Genomic DNA, 22450 nt, shown 5'->3' on the forward strand with positions numbered 1-22450 from the left:
TTGGCTTGGGGTGGGAGCTGAATTCTGGACTTTTCTCTAGTGTATCTTTGACTTTCCCATGAAGAACCGCCTCTCCAAGAACGGTAAGTCTGCTGGATCGGTCACCAGAAGACTCCTTGGGCCGGGAGAGCAGAATCGTCAGCGTCTGTTGCCACAGAGACTCAGTGGTCCTTGCCGCCAACCTTTTCATTTCTTTTAGTTGTCCATGCTCCGTCAAGGGTTCTCCAAGGTGGATGTAGAATGGTGGCGAAGGCTGGGCCCAAAAACGGTTTAGCGCGACTACAGCACAGCCACTTTGGGCGGCCGAAACACTTATATCATGAAATTCAAAAGCACAGATAAAAATGCTACAAAACAACAAAAAGAAGTGAATATTTTATTTCCACGTTTATAAAAAGGGGAACTATTTGTGCAAAACATTACGCCGAATTTTATAATTTTTTGCAACGCTCTTGTTGCGCCCTCGGTTGATGAGTGTGCGGTGCATTTGTAGCGCGACTTTGCAGGCCTTGTTTCGGTACCCGGCCGCAGCTTACGAAGCGATTTCTTATCTCCAGCTGCCTGCTATGGCGCGCCTTGGAAAGCGTGCAAATTAAGCTCGCCGGTTTCGAAATGGCCCCTTTAAGAAGTTTTTGTCGTCCTTGCCCGTCGCCTCTCTGTCACCGTTTGGCAAGATCTGCACCCCGCTGCACCGCTGCAGCGTTTCCTTCGGTGTACGGCCAGTGCGAAACCTTTTCCCGAGGCTTCGCGCTCATCGTTTCAAGCGCTTAGCTCTGCATTTCAAGATGAGCTTGCGGCATGTGAAGAAACCTTGCTCCGTGGCACATTGTGACAGCGTGGGTTGTACCGTGGGTGTCTTACCAAGACTACACCGCTTCCCGCTGGACTTTCGCAGGTGAGCTCTTGCCGTTGTCGTCTGCTCTAGATATGCTTTTGTCGGGCTTTCCGCGCCTATCGTAGCTGTAACCGTTTCATACGCACTTGGCTTCATGTTATCGGGATATTTTAGTAAATTGCAGGGCACGCACTTGCCTTCATAAGATGTGCAAAAGACACAAATAATATGTCTTATTTGTAGCTAGTTTCGTGCAGCCGACTGTCACCAACGTGAAATTGATACCGGGCTCTCATGAGCAACCACGTGTCCTCTACTTGCCGCATGGTCAATTTAAAACCAACTGCGCTGCCTAACAGCTCTGAGCATGACATTAATAGGTTTTGCAGCACCGTGAAGCCAATTTGAGGATCCCCTCGCAACTGACAGTATCGAAATTCAACCATGTGTGGGTGCGCCGCATTGACTGGGCCTTAACTGAATTCGGCCAGTAGTAGTTATTGCCGTTCAACGTATACATGACCATCAATGTAGTTTTAAACTCATTTCGCTGCAGTGCTGTCGTCACTCTTTGAGCATAGAAAAGCAGCTAGCCGCGTGGTATCAGGCGAGCGTAACCGCACTCTGAGGCTTGGAGGCTTGGCGCGAGCATTTTCTGCCATAGTTATAACGTACTGCATTTAGGTGAAAGGAGTCTTGGCGTATTGACGTTTGGAGTATATGGTATTCATTTGGGTGCAGTTGTATAACGTGGACGCTGCATCATGTCCAGGTGCAAAACGTGGGTGCAGTTCTGCCGCAACCTCAGCCTGGAGAAGACGCCGTGCCAGCTGCGAGATCTGAGGGCTTCTTCCAAGCACTTGGAACTGTTTGTGTATCTGCGGCCAGGATAGCTGCGTCTCGATGCTGTGCCTACTCGAGGAAGGATGGTGTATTTAATGTCCTTGCACTTCACTTTAAACTGCACTTCATGTATATTTTATTTTGATTAAAATTGCTTCAAATTACTTCGGTTAGCGACAAGAATGAGGTCTCGAAGTGGTGCGCAGGCCCTATGTATGGTGTAATGCTCTAGCGTTGAGTAGATTTGTTGATGCTAAAAATTGTTTTTAATATTGTTATGCAGGTGTAAACATAGCTGCTGTCGTAGCATTGTTTTCAATACTTTTCAATTTTCTACTTGGCAACGTTCGTGGAACTTCAGGGCTTTTTCCTATCCGCACTGTGAACATTGAGATGAATAGCCAGCTTAAAAAAACTACGGCTTGAGCTGCCTGTGACGCGCATTTTTTGTTGGCGTGCTTTATCACTGTATTTGTTTGGTTGCTGTAATAAACCATAAATATGAAAACCATACTTGCCGTACACTGTATTGCAAACTGTGCACTTGAGCCTGTGCTTTGTGCATCATACCTTGATGTACTCAAAAGTACTGGCACCAGTATTTTCACCAAGGTTTACACTACGAATCATGCATCCTTAGCCAGCGTCTGAAAGTTTTGCTGCCTTTCTATGCTGCCTTCTTTGCCAGTGACGGTTCCCAATTGCACATTAACAAGGCCATAACTAGCAGGAACGCGAGCACATTTGACCGGCAATGGTTGGTGCGTGCTGAAAGGCAACCCTCTATAGGTACCGGTTCGAAAATGCGGGTTCTATAAAAAGACCACTTTATAATTCGCGCCAAAAGCATACGTATGCGTGACGTCATTCAACGTCACTCATACGTAGGTTGCCCCCCGAAATGGGGGCACTGGAGTGCCCCATGAGCCGCCATTTTTTGGACCAATGGGCGTCTATGGAGCCTTCGCTACCATGGTATATCTACCTTGGGTTCTCTTCCAAGCTACACAAGGACGTTTTCCCAGTCCTGGATCATCCAGACTTGCCTACAGTACTCAGACATGAGTATCTTGCAAGTGCGCCTTGCGTGGCCCCACGATGGCTGCAGAACGCTGAAGAGAGCTTGAACCCCACGAGGAAGGACTTTTCTCTTTAGACAGAAAGATAGAACTCGTGAATGGCAGCAATAAGGTTAGCACATACGATGAGAGGGTCGGTGCGGAATCTATGAAGCCGGAAAAGGCCCAATGCAGAAGAAATATGCTCTAGAAGTACTTTAGTTTGTGCTAGTTGGTCCGTAGCCATGTTTGAAACAGAAAGGCGAAAATGGGACGAGGACAAAAATGACATGGCTACAAACGAATATGGCTACGAACCAAGTGACCCAAACAAAAGTACTTCTAGAGCAGATTGATTTGTTAGATTTTTTCGTCCTAACTTGCACTTAAGGAGCTTTGAAAGGGGTTCTGAAAGGTGCTGCCACTGTATGGCAGCCTTTGAAGTAACGAGAGTTATCTCTTCAGTAGCGCCATCTATCGTCCGTCTGATGTATTGCCACATGATTAGGCTACTTTTACATGCCTTACGGTGAGCGGGCGCTTACCGGCTTTAGGTAGGATATTTTCGACCTATTTGAGCCGAAAAAGTTTTTACACTCTTTGGAGTGCCAATTTTCTTTTCCTGAAGGCGGTAGGTGACCAGTCGCCATGAAGTATGAAATTGTGAGCTTCCGAGTGCCGACGACATGGCCGCCATGTTAAGCCTAGCCATAAGTAAATATTAACCTAATTAGACAATATTGGTCTCTAGCATCTCCTACTCATCATGCCCGTTACGCATAAGTTAGATCATGACGTTATCGGTTAGTTAATTATAAGCGATTAAATGTAAGCATAACCATAACTAAACATTAACCTCATTAGCGAATTTTAATGCCTAACTGGTTCTACTTATATAGAGGATTCCAAATATCAAATTCGTTTAATGATGCCTCAATAATTAATCAGTTAAAAGCGTTTAAACAGAGTCACGTGACTAGTTAATTATGGCGTCATCAGTGACTTCACCAATCATCAAATCGATATACTAATTACGTCACCAATCAATCACCAATTGCGTTGCTATATCGATTTACTATGGGGCCGCCATCTTGAATTCCTTGGAAAGGAAATTTTTCGCCGAAGGGAGGTGGTAGCGGACAACAAGAAATCGAGAAACGTGATCAATAAGAGCTACCGCTCGTAAAAGTTTCGGTATAGCGCTGCTTCACTAATATCCTTGAGCAATAATTTTGTTGCGAAAGCAATACTACTCCCAAGAACGGCCCTTTCGCGTAGCGACGGCCACTTGGCACGTTTGACCTTTAGAATGACCCGTGACGTCATACCATGCCTAGTGACGTCAGAGCGTGACGTCATACCAGGAGCGAGAGACGGGCTACCAACTCGGCTCGTCGGGTAACGGCGCCGGCTTGGCAGGGCGCGCCGCGCTCCTCCCGCTAGAGGCGCTAGTGACGATGTAGCGTCACGTCATACCAGAAGCGAGAGACGGGGTACCAACTCGGCTCGTCGGGTAACGGCGGCCCCTTGGCACGGCTCGCCGTGTTCCTCCCGCTAGAGGCGCTAGTGACGTTATAGCGTGACGTCATACCAGGAGCGAGAGACGAGCTACCAACTCGGCTCGTCGGGTAACGGCGGCCCCTTGGCACGGCTCGCCGTGTTCCTCCCGCTAGAGGCGCTAGTGACGTTATAGCGTGACGTCATACCAGGAGCGAGAGACGAGCTACCAACTCGGCTCGTCGGGTAACGGCGGCCCCTTGGCACGGCTCGCCGTGTTCCTCCCGCTAGAGGCGCTAGTGACGTTATAGCGTGACGTCATACCAGGAGCGAGAGACGGGCTACCAACTCGGCTCGTCGGGTAACGGCGGCCCCTTGGCACGGCTCGCCGTGTTCCTCCCGCTAGAGGCGCTAGTGACGTTATAGCGTGACGTCATACCAGGAGCGAGAGACGGGCTACCAACTCGGCTCGTCGGGTAACGGCGGCCCCTTGGCACGGCTCGCCGTGTTCCTCCCGCTAGAGGCGCTAGTGACGTTATAGCGTGACGTCATACCAGGAGCGAGAGACGGGCTACCAACTCGGCTCGTCGGGTAACGGCGGCCCCTTGGCACGGCTCGCCGTGTTCCTCCCGCTAGAGGCGCTAGTGACGTTATAGCGTGACGTCATACCAGGAGCGAGAGACGGGCTACCAACTCGGCTCGTCGGGTAACGGCGGCCCCTTGGCACGGCTCGCCGTGTTCCTCCCGCTAGAGGCGCTAGTGACGATGTAGCGTCACGTCATACCAGAAGCGAGAGACGGGCTACCAACTCGGCTCGTCGCGTAACGGCGGCCGCTTGACACCCTACCCTTCGGAACCCTTCGCAACCTACCAGGCTTAACCAAAGCTAAACCCCCGCCAATTTTTTTAATGCGTTCTTTAGAAGCTGAGCTATCTGCAGCTTTTTCAGGCCTTTCCCTCTCCTCTCGTCACTTTTTGCACGCTGAAATGTTTGCGCTCCTTCACCAGCCCCAACCACTCGGACTTGTCGCCGGAAGGGCGAAGCTTCCTCACCCACCGGAGCCATGGTAGCTGCGTGACGTCTGATAGAATTTGACATTAGCCACCTCTTAATCTCCATACGCAGAAGCATGAAACGGAGGAGGACGCGAGTAAGGAAAAGTTGTCGGAAAAGGCTCGTTATTTTTTGCGCGCAATTGGGGGTGCTCTCCTGCATGTAGAAGTGTATTATTTGGCTCAGCAGTACGTGACAATAGAATGTAGTGAATGTATATAATCGTGTACTCTCTTCTGAAGGTGTTTCAGGGCCCCTTTAAAACAAATTTGCTGTGATTCCCAATTGGCCCTGTTTATTAATGATTTAAGCATCAAACTACAAGTAACGTCCCTACTGACGGTCTGTTCCTTGATTTCGAAAAAAGCGATAAGTTTTGAAGCAACACCGTGGAAGAGATAGACGTATTTGAAAGACGCACAGATAAAGGAGATAGCGCTCGTCCTGTCCATCTCTTCCCTGTCTATGCTTTTCGTGCTAACTCGCCCTTTTAGGTGTTGTTGCGCAGAAAAGAATACGGCTGAAACTGTCGTGCTTAAAGCTTAAATACTGAATTTGCAACTTTTTTACTAGCAGAAATAAATTTACATTAGAAAATAAGAATTTTTCCCTCGCTTTCCAAATATTTAAGTGATTTCTCAAAATTCGTACAGCGCTTGAGAACTCTGATTTTCCTCATTTACGTTAACGATCTTGTTGCCAGTATTGCCTGCCACATCCGATATTTCCTGACGAGCGAGCATACCATCACTGGATCCCTGACAGGGCTGACATTGACATCCTTCAAAAAGATCAAGTCGTCGTGGGGCTAGAACGAACTTCCGCTGGACGTCCCATCACAATGAAATCAATTTCAAGAATGTGATCGAGGCCGTCGTCCTTAACTGTGATGCCCATTTCTCATCTAATGTCCCGTACCTGCGGCCATTGAAGAAACGAATAAAAAAACATGCAAGAACTGGGATGGCGAATGCTGCGTTCTTTTTCGGCCATACCGTTCAATATTGGCAAGTAGGCTACCCAGAGGCGGCCAGGTATGCTCAAGCGCATATGGTGAAGACGAAGCTGGCGCCAATTTCTACCTCGAGCCTCGTGCAGTGGCCGCCCGCTCAGCCATTTCGCATTTGCCGCCCGCCATCGCACACGCGCTCCGAGATGGCCGAGTTGCCCTGTGGTCCATGCGACGCCGACAGACAGGGCGACCATCCCACCTCCGAGCAGAGCTGCAAGCCGGAGCCCGGAGACGAGTCCGGCATCCACTCTGGCGGCGACACGGTCGGGCAGCTGGAGCCCGCTGGCTCCACGGCACTGCCGGCCTCCGAGGAGGAAGAGCAGGGGGCTAGCGCCGGCCTGCCACAGCCCGGCGGCGCAGAGGATGGCCCTTTTAGCATGGTGAGCATCGAGGGCATTGCGCCCGTGGATCCAGCCGCCGTGGAGCAATATCTGCTGGAAGTCTATTACGGGCCGTCAGTGACATCTGCCGGCACAGTGTCCATGTTTCTGAAGCACCGCATACGCGTCGACATCTCGGTGGACCGGGCCGTGCGCGTCGTCAACTTCTCCAAGCATTGCATGGCTGCCCTCGGCCGCCTGGGCGACCGCAGCTGCATCTGCCACCCATGCGGACGAGTTCTTCAGGAAGGTTCCACCATTGACGTCGAGACGGGAAAGCGACTGGCCAAGATCTCCAGTCGAGGGGTCACATTCACAGCGTTCCACGCCCGCCACCTCCATGGCCTCGTGTACTTGGTTGACAACTCGGGGACCAAGTCAACGACCGAGCGGTTCAAAGTCCTGCGCTACGACATGGCGCTGAGTGTGTTTCGCTGTGGCTCTAATCAGGGCAGCCATCTGATGAACAGCTGTCTCGAGATCGTCACCCAGTCGATTCATGAATCGACAGAAAACGGAGATGTCTGGCTTGTTGGCGGGGTGCACATAATACAAAGGCCGTCGGGTGACGTGGAGGTGTCTCCTAACTCTGGTCGGAATGTTATTTTCACCTCGCCAACAGACGGATGCATTTCGGTCACCACGCCTGCTTTGAAGATGGTCGTCAGCTGCTGTCCCGACAGATTCCTGTTCGTCAGGATGGGCCGCAAGCGGATCTGTGTCAGCGCTGAGAAGTTCGTGGTCAGGAACGGCGGCCAGAAAGCCGGCTTTGACAGCCAGAGCCGTCTTTCGCTGCGCTGATCGAAGCCATCACAATTAAAAGCAGGACCGAAACTGCTGTCTTGTCCTTTGTTCGGTTGCATGATGCGAATATCTTTGCATCAGGACCGTGTTCTTGAAAAGAACCCCTTTCAGCAGCGGTGCTCTCATCTCTGTTGCGCTGTCGCACGTAGATGACTGCAATCGGGCAGACGTGCCCGCTTGGATCAACGACCTCTCTAAAGGTTCTACGCCTTTTGTAAAGAAGTTCAGCCGCGGCGATAGTAGCGCGCGCACTCAGCAGCCCATGAGGTCTGAATGGCCGTCCCTCTCAGGCGCACTGCACTTAAAGGTAAGCCGGAACTAGCTTAATATGCAATATGACAGTTTTCGCCATAATGTTGCGAAAAGTTGCGAACATCATACATGCTGTCACCTATGATCGCTTTTCCGAGCCATTTCCTCGCATCTAGCGAGCAAGCAACCAAGAAATTCTACGGTGGGACGACCAAAAAGGCACAAATTATTTTCCTGCCAGTGCTAACGTACAACCTGCATCTCGCCTCGTGGTACAGTGGTATTAGACCACAGGCTCGTTAAAAAAAAGTGCTGTCAGGAACAGACGAATAATCCGCGACAATCATTTACTTTATTTGTTGATTGATGCTCCAAGCGGTCGGTGTCGGGATTTTAGCTGGGTGTGGAAAAGCAAAGCTCGTTTATAAGAGGGGAAAACACAGTCAACAAGACAAGAGTAGAAGCTGAAGCTCTGCTGCCAGCACCAGCAGTACAATAATTTGAACTTGGAGGAAAAACAATAAAAAATAAAATAAATATACAATAAAATACCAAAGTGACGAATGCAGCTATGCAAACTAGGCAATACATTGAGCGAAAGATGTTAGTGATGGCTGCACCACTTCAGTTTATTCCAATATGAAATAGTTCGTAGAAGAAATGAGTATTTAAAGCAGTTATTTCAGGCCCGAAAAGCAGATAAAGTAAGATGATGTCTCTGTCGGGTTGCATGCCCAGACGAAACACAAGCAAGCAAGATCAGTCCTGTATAGTCTTTAATTATTTTGGTACATGAATTTGCACGAATATATGAAATAAATAAATGAATAAAAAATTCAGGGGGCACTTTGGCTCTCTAAAGTGCTGCAAGGCGAAAGCGTTTCCTGGCCACTGTTATTTACTTTTTGTTTTCATATTTTGTTTCTATTTGTTTTTGCTCCTTTTCTTCATTTTACTGTTTTTTTTATTTTTATTTTCACATCTTATTTTTATTTTGTTTTTATTTTTGTTTATTTTCTTATTTTTATTTTTTATTTTCCTTCTCTTGACTTTACTCCTTTCATTTTATTTATGAAGCCCATGCATTCACTAGATGCGCCTTTATTTATGCTGGAACCTTGAGCCTTTTAAGCAGTGACGCCGAAAGGCGGACGAATCTGCCGACGCGTCTGTCGACATGGCTGCCGACGCGTCTGCTAACGACAGTATGAAGCATTAAGGGCTTTCGCCTTAATAAACGCTCAAAGAAGACGAGGAGAGTCTAACTGCTCTTATCCTGCAATAATTATGAGGAAAGAGCACTGCTGTGTCAACAAAAAACTCTCTCTACGTAGACTAAAAGCTGTTTCAAAACGTTTAGCTTTCCCGCACGACGCTGAAGCACGATGGCCACATCCTTTCATAGAGGATAATGAGTGCGCCGACCGAAAAACAAGTCGACAACCTCTGGTTCCTTTCCCGGCGCGGACAATGCCACTAGTGACAGCTGCCTCCTTGATGAACACTGCACACAGCATGCTCGGAACTACGTCGAAATCCTTCGCTACCTGACACTTCATATCCTGTGCAGAGGAACACAAGATAAAAATTAGACAAAATAAAATTTACGGAGGTCACTAATGAGTACTGACGTTCTTTGAGGGGCAAAGCATTAAAATTCTAATAGATAATTTTTTCCTTGTAATCTAAAGAGACACTTGCTCATTAGCATACGCATGTTCACCTTCATTTTCGAAGGAGCAATGCGGTGTCGTGGCTTATGGTTTGCATGCTAGCCTCGGAATCTGAAGGACCGTGGTTCAATTGCCCGCACCTTCGGAGGAAATTTTTTTGCGGGAAAGCGTAAAGGCCCGTGCCTCACAGAGGCCAGTGTCGGCGTTACCGGCGGCGTGGCCGAAAACTTAGGAGTAGTCGATTACAACAGGATCTCATAGATGGCGCCAGCAACACCAGCGGCTCATCGGAAATTACTGGCCCTCGGGTTTCGAGTCAGACACGCGACACCTATGCTACGCAGGCACGTCCGTACGGCTTGGATAAAGCGGGGCTGCAGATATATGTCGTGTGCTTTTTTAATAATGATAGTGAAAGAAAGAACAGTGTCCGCGTTTGCGTGGGCAACACGAACTGTGTAATAAACTTGAATAATAAACTTGAACTGATGTTGCGTCATACCCTTAGAGGCGGAGCTTGAGAGTGACCCAATTTTCGCTTGCTGATGACGACACTGCGGGTTTTGTGTACCACTCTTCTTGGTCGCCGACAACACCGGGTTTCGTCGCTAATGGGCCGTATAGGGCACTCGCCTTAAAAGGTATATTAATGCGAGAGCATTTCTAGGCTACGTCGGCGAGGTCGTGGCCCCAAAACGTGTCCGCAGTAGTTGTGTCGTTCCCAGAAGGAATAGGTTAAACGAATGAATGTAAACAATAGAAGACGATGTGACGATGATGCGCAAAAAGAGTTGATGTCAGTATCATGATTAGTTAATTATTTACAGCCAAATATGTTGAAAAATAGTCGAAATAGTGCGGACGTCGATATAGTCAGTGGACGGGAAAACGGCCGTGGATGGCAAAATACTGGAAAAATAGGCGGAGTGAAAATAAAGTTTGAAATTAAAATTTATTCGGTGAGTGATAACTAATCGAACAAAAATGTTTGAAATAGATTTTTTTTGTTTTTATTCGGCGTTAACGTTCCAAAGGAACTAAGGCTATGAGGGACGCCGTAGTGAAGGGTTCCGGAAATATCGGCCACCTGGGGTTCTTTAACGCGAATTGACATCGCACAGTACACGGGCCTCTAGAATAATGAGTTAGTTAATTATTAGCAAAAACAATTGGACGGTTGAATAGGCTGGACGGGTATAGAGTAAGTAGACGGGAAAGCAACCACGGTGCTATATTTGAATAACGAAATTGGTTGACTGAGATAAAAGAAGGCAAAATCAGAGTAAATAAATCGATGTTTAGTTAAAGCATAGCACAATTACACTATTAAGTAGTTACAATAATAAACAAACAAAAAAGAAAATGATGAAGTTGGAACGAAATGTTTTGACGATTAATCAACGCGGTTACTATGGCGACGTGCGACGTCATGTCGGCACGCAATAACCGACCGTTGGTGTGACGTCACCGTGACTTTATAGAAGAGCGCCCGCCGCGGCGTTTTGGTGCGTCGCCGCCCAAAGAGAATCGAAGAGAGGCGACTAGTGCCGAGGAGGCGCATTCTCCCAGTGCGGGTCGCCGCCGTGGACTCTAACGTTTTCACGCGAAGGAAGACGCAAAGCGCGCGCGTGCGATGACGACGAGCAGATGCGATCGAACGCGGCGAGAATGGGGACGCCCGTGTCCGTCCAGTGCAGGACTTTCTCCTGTTAGCTTTACCCAACACGGCTTGCGAGAGGCGGCTTTGCGTCGGTGCCTTCTGCCGCAGCAACAGACCGCAAGCACGGCTGCGACAGTGATCTTTAGCCGAGCAGATCTTTCGCCATTGGCGCTTACGCCGCCGACTTCTGTTCATGTGACGCACTGCAAAGCTCTGACGGTCGACAGCAAGTGCCTTGAGTAAACTGGCATTCCAACTCGATTTGCTTGGACTCTTTTGAAGGTAAGATACCAGCAATTCGACGTTGTATGTTTGACTTTAATGATAACCGTCTATTTCTGCTCTTGGAATGCGCATAGTGTCTTTTCTGCGAAGCATATTACTCGAGATACACTACAGCCCGTCGAGCGCGGCGGTGGAGCTACCATTGACCTTTAGCGTGACCACGTGACACCACGTGACATGACGTCACAGCAGAGGAGAGATGGGCTGCCGGCTCGCGCGGTCGGCCGCGGCGGTGGAGGCTCCACATCAGAGGCGCGGCGGCTGACCACGTGACAACATGACGTCACAGCAGAGGAGAGATGGGCTGCCGGCTCGCGCGGTCGGCCGCGGCGGTGGAGGCTCCACATCAGAGGCGCTGCAGCTGACCACGTGACGCTACAGCAGCGGTATAAAGCTGAGCTTGCCTCGCTCTCCGGGCACTTACGAGGCGGCCAGGTGTTGGGATGCCGCCTAGAAGCAGGGCTGATTTGAACGAGAAGCGAAAGCTTCAGCGTGCCACAGAGACCGATGAAGAGCGGGATGAACGTCTGGCTAAGCGGCGTGCTCAATATGCGGCTCGGCGGCAACGTTCTACAACAACTGAAGAACAAAGCGAGGAACTTTACCAAGCCTAGCCATCAATATGCTTCGCATCTGACTAGGCTCAACCTTAGCTAAGCCTCAGCCATTTTTTCTGTTACACGTTCTCTTCGATCATGTTCGAGCATGTCTTGGTCGTACGTGCTTTAGCCGGCGCTCGCAAATGCTTGCTGTCTGCGAGTTTGTTCTGTTCCTGTGGGATAGTTTTTAAGGCGGAAGCCTTTAATGTCTCATCGTTGTAAGCAGCAGTTGTCGACAGAAAATGTCACGCTTTTCAATTGGTGGAAACGGTCGTGACGTCACAGTGCGCGAATTTCAAACGGGGCCAATTGTACTTTGGCTAGTAACCATGCAACCAATTGAAGGGATCGTATAGTGATGCTCCAAGTAAGTGGGACGGAGCTTAGTTAATTGATTAATTACCCAATTAGCCTAATTAGCTTTACTAGTCAGGTCATATAAATAAATAAAACCGATTAAGAATTTGGTCGACCTCAGGAATCGAACCCCGGTCTTCGGCGTGAGAGACAAGCATGCTATCCACTCCGCCATGCCAGCTCGATGGTTCGGAATGAACAAAGGTGCGTCTAGTGAATACGGTGTCTTCACTCACTCTGATCCTCCTCCATTCCCTTCCGGCAAGGTTTAGGTGTCCACCGACAAATGAGAGACAGATACATTTCCTTTCCTCAAAAACCAATTTACCGACGAGCGAGGCGTAGAACCGAATGGGCGATGGCGTTCTATGGACTCCTTGGTAGCGTTGCAAGACGCTGTCGCGTTCCACTCTTAGGGGCGAAGCTTAACATCTTAACCACACATCAGTGACCACACTTTAGGTCAAAAAAGTGCCCCCCTGAATTTTGTGAGACAGTTCCTGCGTAATTTCCTTTCCTCAAACACAATTTTCATTTTCTTCATTACGGCTCCTCTTAATCTATCTTCTTTCACTCCCAATTCCTCCCTTCCTCTACGGTGCGGTTCAGGTGTCCACCGAGATGACAGAGAATTACTGCGCCATTTCCTTTCCTCAAAAAGCGTTGCGTTCAAAGGGTAAGGCATCGCGCCGAACGGGTGGTGGCGTTCCGTGGACTCCCTGGCAGTGCTACAACGCGCTGTCGCGTTCCACTCCTAAAGGCGAAGCTTAAGCGTCATTAATTAGCAGTTAATTAGTATTCAGGCATTAATCAGTAATTAACCATTAATTAGTGATTTGTCATCACTTAGTAATTAGTACTCAATTACATGTGACGCCACCAGTGCCACAGAAACAGCAAAGGTGGTGCGGAAAACGCTTCCGCCTCTACCCACTTTAGACAGTCAAAGTGCCCCCTGAATTTTAGTGTGTTTGATGGTCTCGTTCTGTGCATTAAATGTGTGTGCTTATGCCAACGCCGGCATCCTCGTTCTTTTATTGCCCATGACCGGCCTCTCCTGGAGCACGTGACACCAATGGAAAAGAAGCTTTTCACACAAGAAACGAACACTCGCGCCGACGCACCGTGAAGAGGAAATTTGCTTTAAGCAGACATGACGCAGGCGTTCAGTCATCGTGGTTGCCACATGACTGCTGATTACTTAAGCAACAAAATAAGTGCATAAACGTTTGCTTGGTCGCCGTATTAGTCGCAGTACTCGCTTTGTACATTTTTACACCTGACAAAACACTACGCAGCACGCACGTATTTGTGCAGTAGGTTAACTCAGTGGCAGCACGGATTGGGCTGCAGCTTTTTTTGTGAGCCGAATGAGAGGTGACGGTGCATGCACGTGGCCATTCTCAGATATTTTTCAGAACAGGCTTTCGTACAACACCACGCGCTCGCATCGTGCTTCCCAAGAAACGAACACTTTGCAGTTTGAAACGCCCGCAGCTTGCATAAAGCAGCTATTCTACTGCTGCTCACAGAGCGTGAATGCCGTCGAGAGATTGGGTTGCTCAGCTTGCTCCGCACAACGACCAAACGCAGCCTGAGTGCGCAGAATGCGAGGCAGGGTTCGTATCTGCGTCTAGCCCCTTCGTCTAATTTGCGCTGTTTTGATTGTGAGGCATTCTTATTGGCTATGCTGACCGTGCTGATTTCCTCGTACTCTGACGGTAATTACCCATTAACTGCAAAATAGCATTCGTCAAGGAAGCGTGTAACTAGGTGAATTTCTGCAGTTATATACGAATCTGCAAGTGCTGACGCCGTTTCCTGGCTTACTAAAATTTTATGTTGGGTAAACATTTCACATATCCTATCTTGACACGGTAACCGATAAGTCTAGATTCCCATACTTGATGGAACAGCGCAAAACATCGGGACAAGAGACAAGCGCTTGTCTCTTGTCCCGATGTTTTGCGCTGTTCCATCAAGAATGAATAACCAACATGCCCAAGCTGCTGTCCTGGTAGATTCCCATAGTATTCACCTTTGCAGTCCCCGTTAATACTTTCGACAATGTACGCGAAACATCTCACAAAAGCACATCAGAATCAAACTTGAAAATACAATGAAAATGTTACGACGAACGAGGCCAAAAGTAGAACACACAGGAGAGGACCAGCGCTGGTCTTGCCCGGTGTGTTCTACTTTGCTGCTGGGGAGTATGTTAAATTTTTTTTGCGTGCGAAGTGAACTGTTGTTTTATTAGAGGAGAACGCATAATTAGGGCCGAACATACATCTGATTTCGCTTGGTTTCAAAACTACCCAACCGAGACTGCCGCGCTTTGCGGGTAGACGTCAGGCGTGGCCACGGCACCACTTACGAGATAACCGTCAAAGTCGTCAACGTGTTTCACGAGCCAGCAGTGAAAGAAGCGAAGTGTTCGCATACCGCCGGCCTCTCTGCTACAGGTATATCTGCTACAGGTGAGAGCCACCGCGTTGTCAGCGATTCCACTATCGCGTGGGGAAACATAGGCGGCCGAGGCACGTTTACGCCATGCGTGCAGACACGTACTCTCTAGTTTGGCAAAGTTAATGTACAGCCGCCGTCAAAAGTATACAGCCCAAAAGGTACGCTTCTAAACTGTTTTGGGCGGCTCCCTAGTACATCTAGCAGTCCAAAGCTTGGCAGGAGTGAGGACTCGAAGCCATTTATGGCTCGAGAGATTGCGCTCGCGGAGGATGCACAACTAGGCACGCTGCAGGCCTTGTAAGCAAACCCCTCGGGCTGTATACTTTTGACGGGGCTGTACATACACCAGCCAATTTTAAACAGTGTCGCGTGACCATCGACCTGCCGGCGCCTATCACGGTGCGAAGCGGCGAAACCAGCGAGAATAAGTGCATGTGTAACACAGACACTTATTCCCGCTTGCTCAGACCGCTGCGCGTCGTGGTACGGCGCCGACAAGACGGCAGGTCGATGGTCGCACGATCCTGTTTAAAATTGGCTGGGTGTGTCCGGTCAGTTCCCAATTATTTTTTTCGTTTGCAGACTGACTGTTCTTTGAATTTGTTGTGTTGTGGACACAAGCCGCCCTGTTGTTCAGTGGACACTGCGCAAATCGTTATGGTACCTTAAATACACAAGATGAATGCTGTGGTCGTCACTATTTTGAAGTTTGTAAAAGCTGAACTCACGCCTCTGCATATCGCATATCCAACGTTCACCCCTTTCAGGGGTTTTTGTACAGAATTGTCTGTGAGCAGGCTTGACTAGAACGGACCTCTGCAGAGCAAACAAAGCGAAAGTTAAAAGCATATGCTGGGTTGTACACACAATGCTTGCGCTCGGGCGAAGCTGGGTATACAATGAAGACGCACTGTGTCCTGAATAAAGCATTCGCGTTAAGAAAGATCACTTTATTTGTTCTGCAGCACACCACTTCGGCGCTCCGGACAATTCTGTTTACGTCTGTACTTTGCCAATTCGCAACTTGTTCTCGGAGTCTGGTACAGCTAGCAGGGACTTTTTTTTTTCAGACGAATTTAGCAGTCATTATATCACATCTGGGCTGCTTTTAGATGTTCTTTTGACTGTGCACTCATTAATATTTTCCAGAATAGAGAGCTTTGTAGCAAGTGCGTCGACATAGTCACGAAGAGATTTGTTTACCTGAAATATAATTTATTTCTGCCATTCAAGTGTCATAGAAAGCAAACGAAATCCCGTTATCTCTTGATTACTCCTTTGAGAAATCCTGGTGTTTCAGCGTGTCTCTCTCGAACCCTTGTTACGCTGCGCAGAGGATTTTGCACACGCCTGTAGGTAAGTAATTGTTATTTGGCTTTCTTGAGGCCTACATAGGGGAGCTAGGTCTATGATGAGCGAGAAATGGTGAGCGGGATCTGAGAGGTGCAATTGCTACGTTTCCTTATAGAGACAAATTAGAAGGCTATGACGTGAATGAGTTTCTGTGCGCTGATAACTTCGCTGGTACATTCGATGCCGCCACGTAGTAGTAACTGAAGTCCGGCGTGCAGTAACAGAACGAAAAGGGTCTCCAAACGAAACTCTTTATTAGGCTGGCTGAATCACTCGGCGGCGGCTTAGCATCAAGTGTGCTCGGCGGTCATCGAACAGAATGCCCACCGCTCTCGGCCGTGCTCAATTTAAAGCTGATAGCGAACTTTCGAGCAGTTTCGAGATACGGCGTGCTAAGTTCCCACAACATTCAGGAACTACGTAGAATCAGCTCCGCGGGGTTGCGATCACTCTAGATAAATCTGGTCACGTCTTGGACCACAGAGAAAGGGATAAAGCCGTGTGCCGGCAGCTTTGAAGAATGAGGAATCAAACGGTAGACAGATTCGCGGCATCACTCCCCTCTCAAAGAAGCACCGACCCGCTGCGTTAAAAGAAATAAGGTTGCTAAAAGCAAATAAACCGGGCAGAGCGCAATAAACACCAATGATGGAAACAGAGCGCGCTTTAGTGCGCATAATAGGGCTTCAGTCGGACGACAAGGACAACTTCTGGTCATACGCGGTGTCGCTGCGAAGCAGTCTTTTCCTCAGGGATGACTTCGCTGGGCGCAGTATTTTCCTCAAGGATGACTTCATAGTCCAATTCACCTAGCCGACGAAGAACCTTGTACGGGCCGAAATAGTGGCGCAAAAGCTTTTCACTCAATCCTCGGCGGCGAATGGGCGTCCAAACCCAGACTCGGTATCCTGGCTTGTATCCCGCGTTGCGTCTTCGTAGGTTGTAGCGTCTGGCGTCGGTCCGCTGCTGGTCTTTGATGCTTAATCGGGCAAGTCTCCGGGCTTCTTCCGCACGTTGAAGGTAGGCGGCGATGTCGACGTTATCTTCTCCGGTAACATTGGGCAGCATGGCGTCTAACGTAGTCGTGGCCTCCTTGCCATGAACGAGCCTAAATGCGGTCATCTGGGTGGTCCCTTGCACTGCAGTGTTGTAGGCGAAGACGATGTCAGGCAGAATGACGCCCCAGGTCTTGTGTTCGGCCTAGACAGACATGGCGAGCATGTTAGCGATGGTTTTGTTCAGGCGCTCCTTAGTCCATTGGTGTGCGGATGGTATGCAGTTGTCCTCTCTTGGCTTGTTTGGCTATAGCGTAGCATGGTTTGCGTCAGTTCAATGATGAACGCTGCTCTTCTGTCCGCTGTTGTCCCGCCGGGTCGCAAAAGAATGGACTCGACGAAAAATTTGGCGACTTCTGCAGTAGTTCCGTTCGATAGGGCTTTTGCCTCGGCGTAGCGGGTCAGGTAGTCAGTTGCTATGATGATCCACTTATTTCCAGATGTTGACTTCGGGAAAGGGCTCAAAAGGTCCATGCAGATCTGCTGAAAGGGCCTGGAGGGGGCTTCAATGAGGTTCAGAAATCGTGCTTTTCGGGCATTCATCGCTGACAATCTCGGCAAGTTTTCACAGAATGTGCTACATCGGCAGGCAGTCGCGGCCAGTAATACTTGTTTTCAATGCGGCGCAGAGTGCAAGTAACTGCCTCGTAGCAACTGCTGATTAGGCAGCATAGTATAGCGGTAGATTATGCCGAAACTACATCGTTTTTTCCATGCTTGACGATATTGAGTTATTTGTGAGTTTTTTCTAATAATCAGTAATCACCCCTACGGCCGGCCTTGGTGCACTGGAAGTCCTCAGCTGCACCGACATCATGTGTGCATGGGGCACAAAAGAGGTCCTGCAGAAGGTTTACATTGTTGCACCTCTGCGGAAATACTGCCACATGAAGCCACCTCCCACCGCACCCCGAATTCGATGCGACGCCAATACTAGAAATCCTTCTAAACAGCGCACCCGACTCTGCCCACAGGTGAGCACCGACTGGTGGCAAGTGCCCTGAAAATTGGTTTCCATGAAAGTAAATCGCACAGTTACCGTCTCACTTCTCTGTGGATACCGGAACCATGCCGCGAGGACAGGGGTGAACGAGGGAGTTAAAGTACAAAGAGTGGACTGGACATGAAAAAAGAAATACAAATAACATTGCCCTGAAAGGAAAGTACAGGCAAGCCGTAATGCAATGCGATCAGCGGCTGCGAGCAAAAGATTATGGAAGATTTGAATAGTTAATTAAATGCAAAGTGGGTGCGCTAGCAGGGCTAGCCCCTGCTGTACTCTTCTATGCATTTTACATCATCATCATCATCATCATCATTTTATTCCAACATCAACATTACAGATGCTGAGGACCGTGAACAAAAAGCCTCTAACTGGGTTACGCTTCGATATTAAAGGTAGGGTTATAAGTGGGCGAAAAAGAATGAGCAAACAGTGCACAGAAAGAGAGATATGTGAGGAAAATGCAAGGCATGAGCAAAGCCGACGCTCTAGAGTTTCAGCATGGCCCCATCTAGAGCAGTGAAAGCAGGTACCCAGGGCGTAGAAAGGCAATCGAAGAGCAAGGAAGTTGCTCGAAGGCGAGCGCCTGTTAAGGCACGGAGGTGAGGACAAGCTACTTCACGATGCGACGAACGGTGCGCAGCCGAAGTCTAGGCAGCACCGCGCGTACACTTCTGCTGTCCGCGAAGGCTGAGGGAACAGAGGCCAAAGTTGAGGCGCACGGGCGACTAGCTAACTCCAGTTAACACGCGCTTGTACAACACTGCCTGGTGACGGCTGCAACTGTGACACGCGCGCCACTCTGTCGTTGGCTGCAGCTGTGCAGCCGCTCGGCCTCCTCATTGCGCACCGTGACGCGCGTGTCGCCACCTTCTCATTCGGGCTTAAAGCTCGCGGAGAAGAGAGAAGCGGCTTCGGACAGACATCGGCGAAATCCGTGACTGCGGCTAGAAGTCACCATTATCATCATCAGCTTGGCTACGCCCACTACAGGTCAAAGGCCTCTCCCATATCTCTTCAATTAACCCTGTCCTTTGCCAGTTGAGGCCACTGTTTCCCCGCAAACTTATTCTCATTCGCCCACCTAACTTTCTGCCGCCCCTGCTACGCTTGCCTTCTTTCGGAATCTATTCCGTTACCCTTAAAGGTGCACTGAAGAGGAATCTGAACTCGTCTTTTTGCCGCGGGAACTCAATCTGCACGTTCCGAGCATTCTTAGAAACTTCGCTTTATTGCCCCGTGTGGCTTATTTTCCTAATTAAATCGAATTAACGTCCGGCTCCCGCCTTTTTTTTTTAATTCTCCCTCGTACGGTGGGCGGAGTCGACAAACGCGTGGAGTGCCTTTCACCCAGTCCCGCGGCGGCTTGCCGCTCTGCCATCGGCGGAGTAATACGCAGTAGTCCGTAGAAGCAAATAGTCCGTGCGTATTTTTATTTCTGCGGGCTTATTTTGCGGCTATATTATCTGCGAATGAAACTATTTATTCGCGGAAACCTAAAAAACAAAATAAAGCGAAAGCAAAGCCTCCGCGGAGCTGGCCGCAAGGCACTCCACGCGTTGGTCAACTCCGCCCACCGTACGAGGGAGAATTAAAAAAAAAGGCGGGAGCCGGACGTTAATTCGATTTATTTAAGAAAATTAGCCACACAGGGCAATAAATCGAAGTTTCTAAGAATGCTCAGAACGCGTATATCGAGTTCCCGCGGCAAAAAGACGAGTTCAGATTCCTCTTCAGTGCACCTTTAAGGACGAGCGGTTAAGGACCTTCCCATTACACGCCCTGCACAAGCCCACTTCTTCCTCTTGATTTCAACTAGGATATCATTAACCCGCGTTTGTTCCCCCACCCACTCCGCCCGCTTCTGATCTCTTAGTGTTACATCTACCATTTTTGTTTCCATAGCTCGCTGCGTGTTCCTTATCTTAAGCTGAACCCTCTTCGTTAGCTTCCATGTTTCTGCCGCATAGCTGAGTACCGGTAAGAAGCAGCTGTTATATACTTTTCTCTAGAGGGATATTGGTAAACTGCCATTCACGATCTGAGAGAGCCTGCCACATAAGCTTCACTCCCTTCTTATCCTTCTAGGTATTTTCCTGTCATGATCCAAATCAGCGGTCGTCGCCTGCCCTAAGTTGACGTATTCTCTTACCATTTCCAGCACCTCGCTACCATTTGGGAACTGGTGTTTCCTTGCTACACTGCTGAACATGACTTTGGTTCTCTGCATGTTAAGTTTTAGACCCACCGTTCCGCCCTGTCTGTCTAACTAATTGATCATGCTTTACACTTCATGTCCTGAGTGACGTAGTGAGGCAATGTCATCAGTAAATCGCAGACTACTTAGGTATTCTCCAATAACTCTTATCCCAGACCGTTTCCATTTCAGGCCTCGGAATACCTCCTGCAAGCAGGCGCTGAATAGCATTGGCGAGATCATGTCTCCTTACCTGACACAATTCCTTATTTGAATTTTATTGCTGTCTTTACGGAGCACTATGGTAACTGTGCAGTCGCTATAGATATCCTCCAGTATTTTAACATAATACTCTTCTACGCCCTCATTCGGTGATGCCTGCATGACAGCTGAGGCTTCCGCTGAGGCAAATGCTTTCTCGTAATCAATGAAGGCTATATATGGGGGTTGGTTACATTCTGCGCATTTCCCTGTCACCTCATTGATAGTGTGAATAAGGTCTATTGTCGAGTATCCTTAACGGTCGCCTGCCTTATTATTTGGTTGATTGAAGAGTAATGTAGTCTTTATTCTATTTGCGAGAACCTTTGTAAATAACACTGATTAAAATTTGTATCAACTTCTAGTAACGTTGTATCAACTTTTACATTCTATCAGCAATTGTTAATACAGAGGTGGTAGGAAGATTCTTCATTGTATGTACTCCTCTTAGTAGAAAGTTATTAGAAAATACTTTTACATTCTACGCACCGTTGTTGATACAAAGCTGGTAGAATGTTACACCTCTGTATATACTCCTGTGAATAGAAAATTATTAGAAAATCTTGGTGCAGCTTGACACATGGAGAGATATAAATGAGCGAACTGTAGGTTCTTTAAAGTGATTAGAGCTATCTTGTGTGCATACCCGTGACGACCTAGCTCTTACCTTAGTGCATGGTGAAATCTGTTGCAGCTAGCTACGAATTTCGCTAAATCGAAGTGTCGAACATTATTCGTAGCAAATGCATTTCTAATGAAATCATGGTATAGATAAACGTTTTAAAACAGCAGATATTCCATTTTAATAAATTTTTCTCACTGCTTTCTATGTACTGCTGCTGGTAGAAATATACTAACAACTGAGAAGATTGTTGGTCATGCGAATAAATGTCTAAAATAATCAATTACTGTAGCCTAAAAAGTCAAAGCAACTAACGAAATTTTGAACACGAAACGAACTTAGCAGTCATATTTTGTCAGCCGAACACATTCTATTACCATTTGTTGATAGGAAGTTGCAATTTTTTTCTGCTCTCTATGTACTTGTGTCAGTTTAAATATACTGACACTGAAATATAGAGTGGGCACGGGAACAGTGACACCGGCATGCCTCCAATGCTTCGCTTCTTTACCGTGCAGGCCGTGCTGGCGCTCGCCATATCAACTTCGCCGGCTGCAGGCACTGACTCGACGTTTTTCCCTGCTCCGGTGGTTGCAAGATCTGGGCTTCGTTTCACCGACAACTTCAGCTTTGCACCCGGCCAGGCTTTCCTGCTCATCGAATCCCTCGTCCACGCCCGTCCAGCGTCATCGACGATGGCATCACCACCCACACCGGATTTAAAGCGACAACACGCTGGCTTTCCCTTCAGTGGGCACGGGAACAGTGACACCGGCATGCCTCCAATGCTTCGCTTCTTTACCGTGCAGGCCGTGCTGGCGCTCGCCATATCAACTTCGCCGGCTGCAGGCACTGACTCGACGTTTTTCCCTGGTACGGTGGTTGCAAGATCTGGGCTTCGTTTCACCGACAACTTCAGCTTTGCACCCGGCCAGGCTTTCCTGCTCATCGAATCCCTCGTCCACGACGATGGCATCACCACCCACACCGGATTTAAAGCGACAACACGCTGGCTTTCCCTTCAGTGGGCACGGGACACCGGCATGCCTCCAATGCTTCGCTTCTTTACCGTGCAGGTTTGTACGCACTATTCTTTGCACGCTAGAAAAAGCGACGATCGCTGTTTACTTCTGTTCCCGCGCCCGCGGGTGTGCTTTGATGTTGCTTGTGAATGCTTTTCA

General features: G+C 48.6%; 1 protein-coding gene and 1 long non-coding RNA gene across 2 annotated transcripts; both read left to right on the top strand.

The window, feature by feature from the left end:
* The first annotated feature begins 507 nt into the window (after positions 1–507).
* Positions 508–1743, top strand: LOC149325973 (uncharacterized). Its single transcript, XR_016286414.1, has 2 exons — positions 508–895; positions 1608–1743. It is a non-coding gene; the product is annotated as an uncharacterized LOC149325973 (long non-coding RNA).
* Positions 1744–6442: 4699 nt separating this feature from the next.
* Positions 6443–7480, top strand: LOC149325974 (uncharacterized). Its single transcript, XM_089563686.1, has one exon. It carries the CDS (start codon positions 6443–6445, stop codon positions 7478–7480), a length of 1038 nt encoding a protein of 345 aa, XP_089419812.1.
* Positions 7481–22450: the final 14970 nt, after the last annotated feature.

This window comes from Amblyomma mixtum, chromosome 10 (assembly GCF_055824585.1).
Source record: "Amblyomma mixtum isolate Tamu chromosome 10, ASM5582458v1, whole genome shotgun sequence".
In the NCBI taxonomy this organism is placed as follows: Eukaryota; Metazoa; Arthropoda; class Arachnida; order Ixodida; family Ixodidae; genus Amblyomma; species Amblyomma mixtum.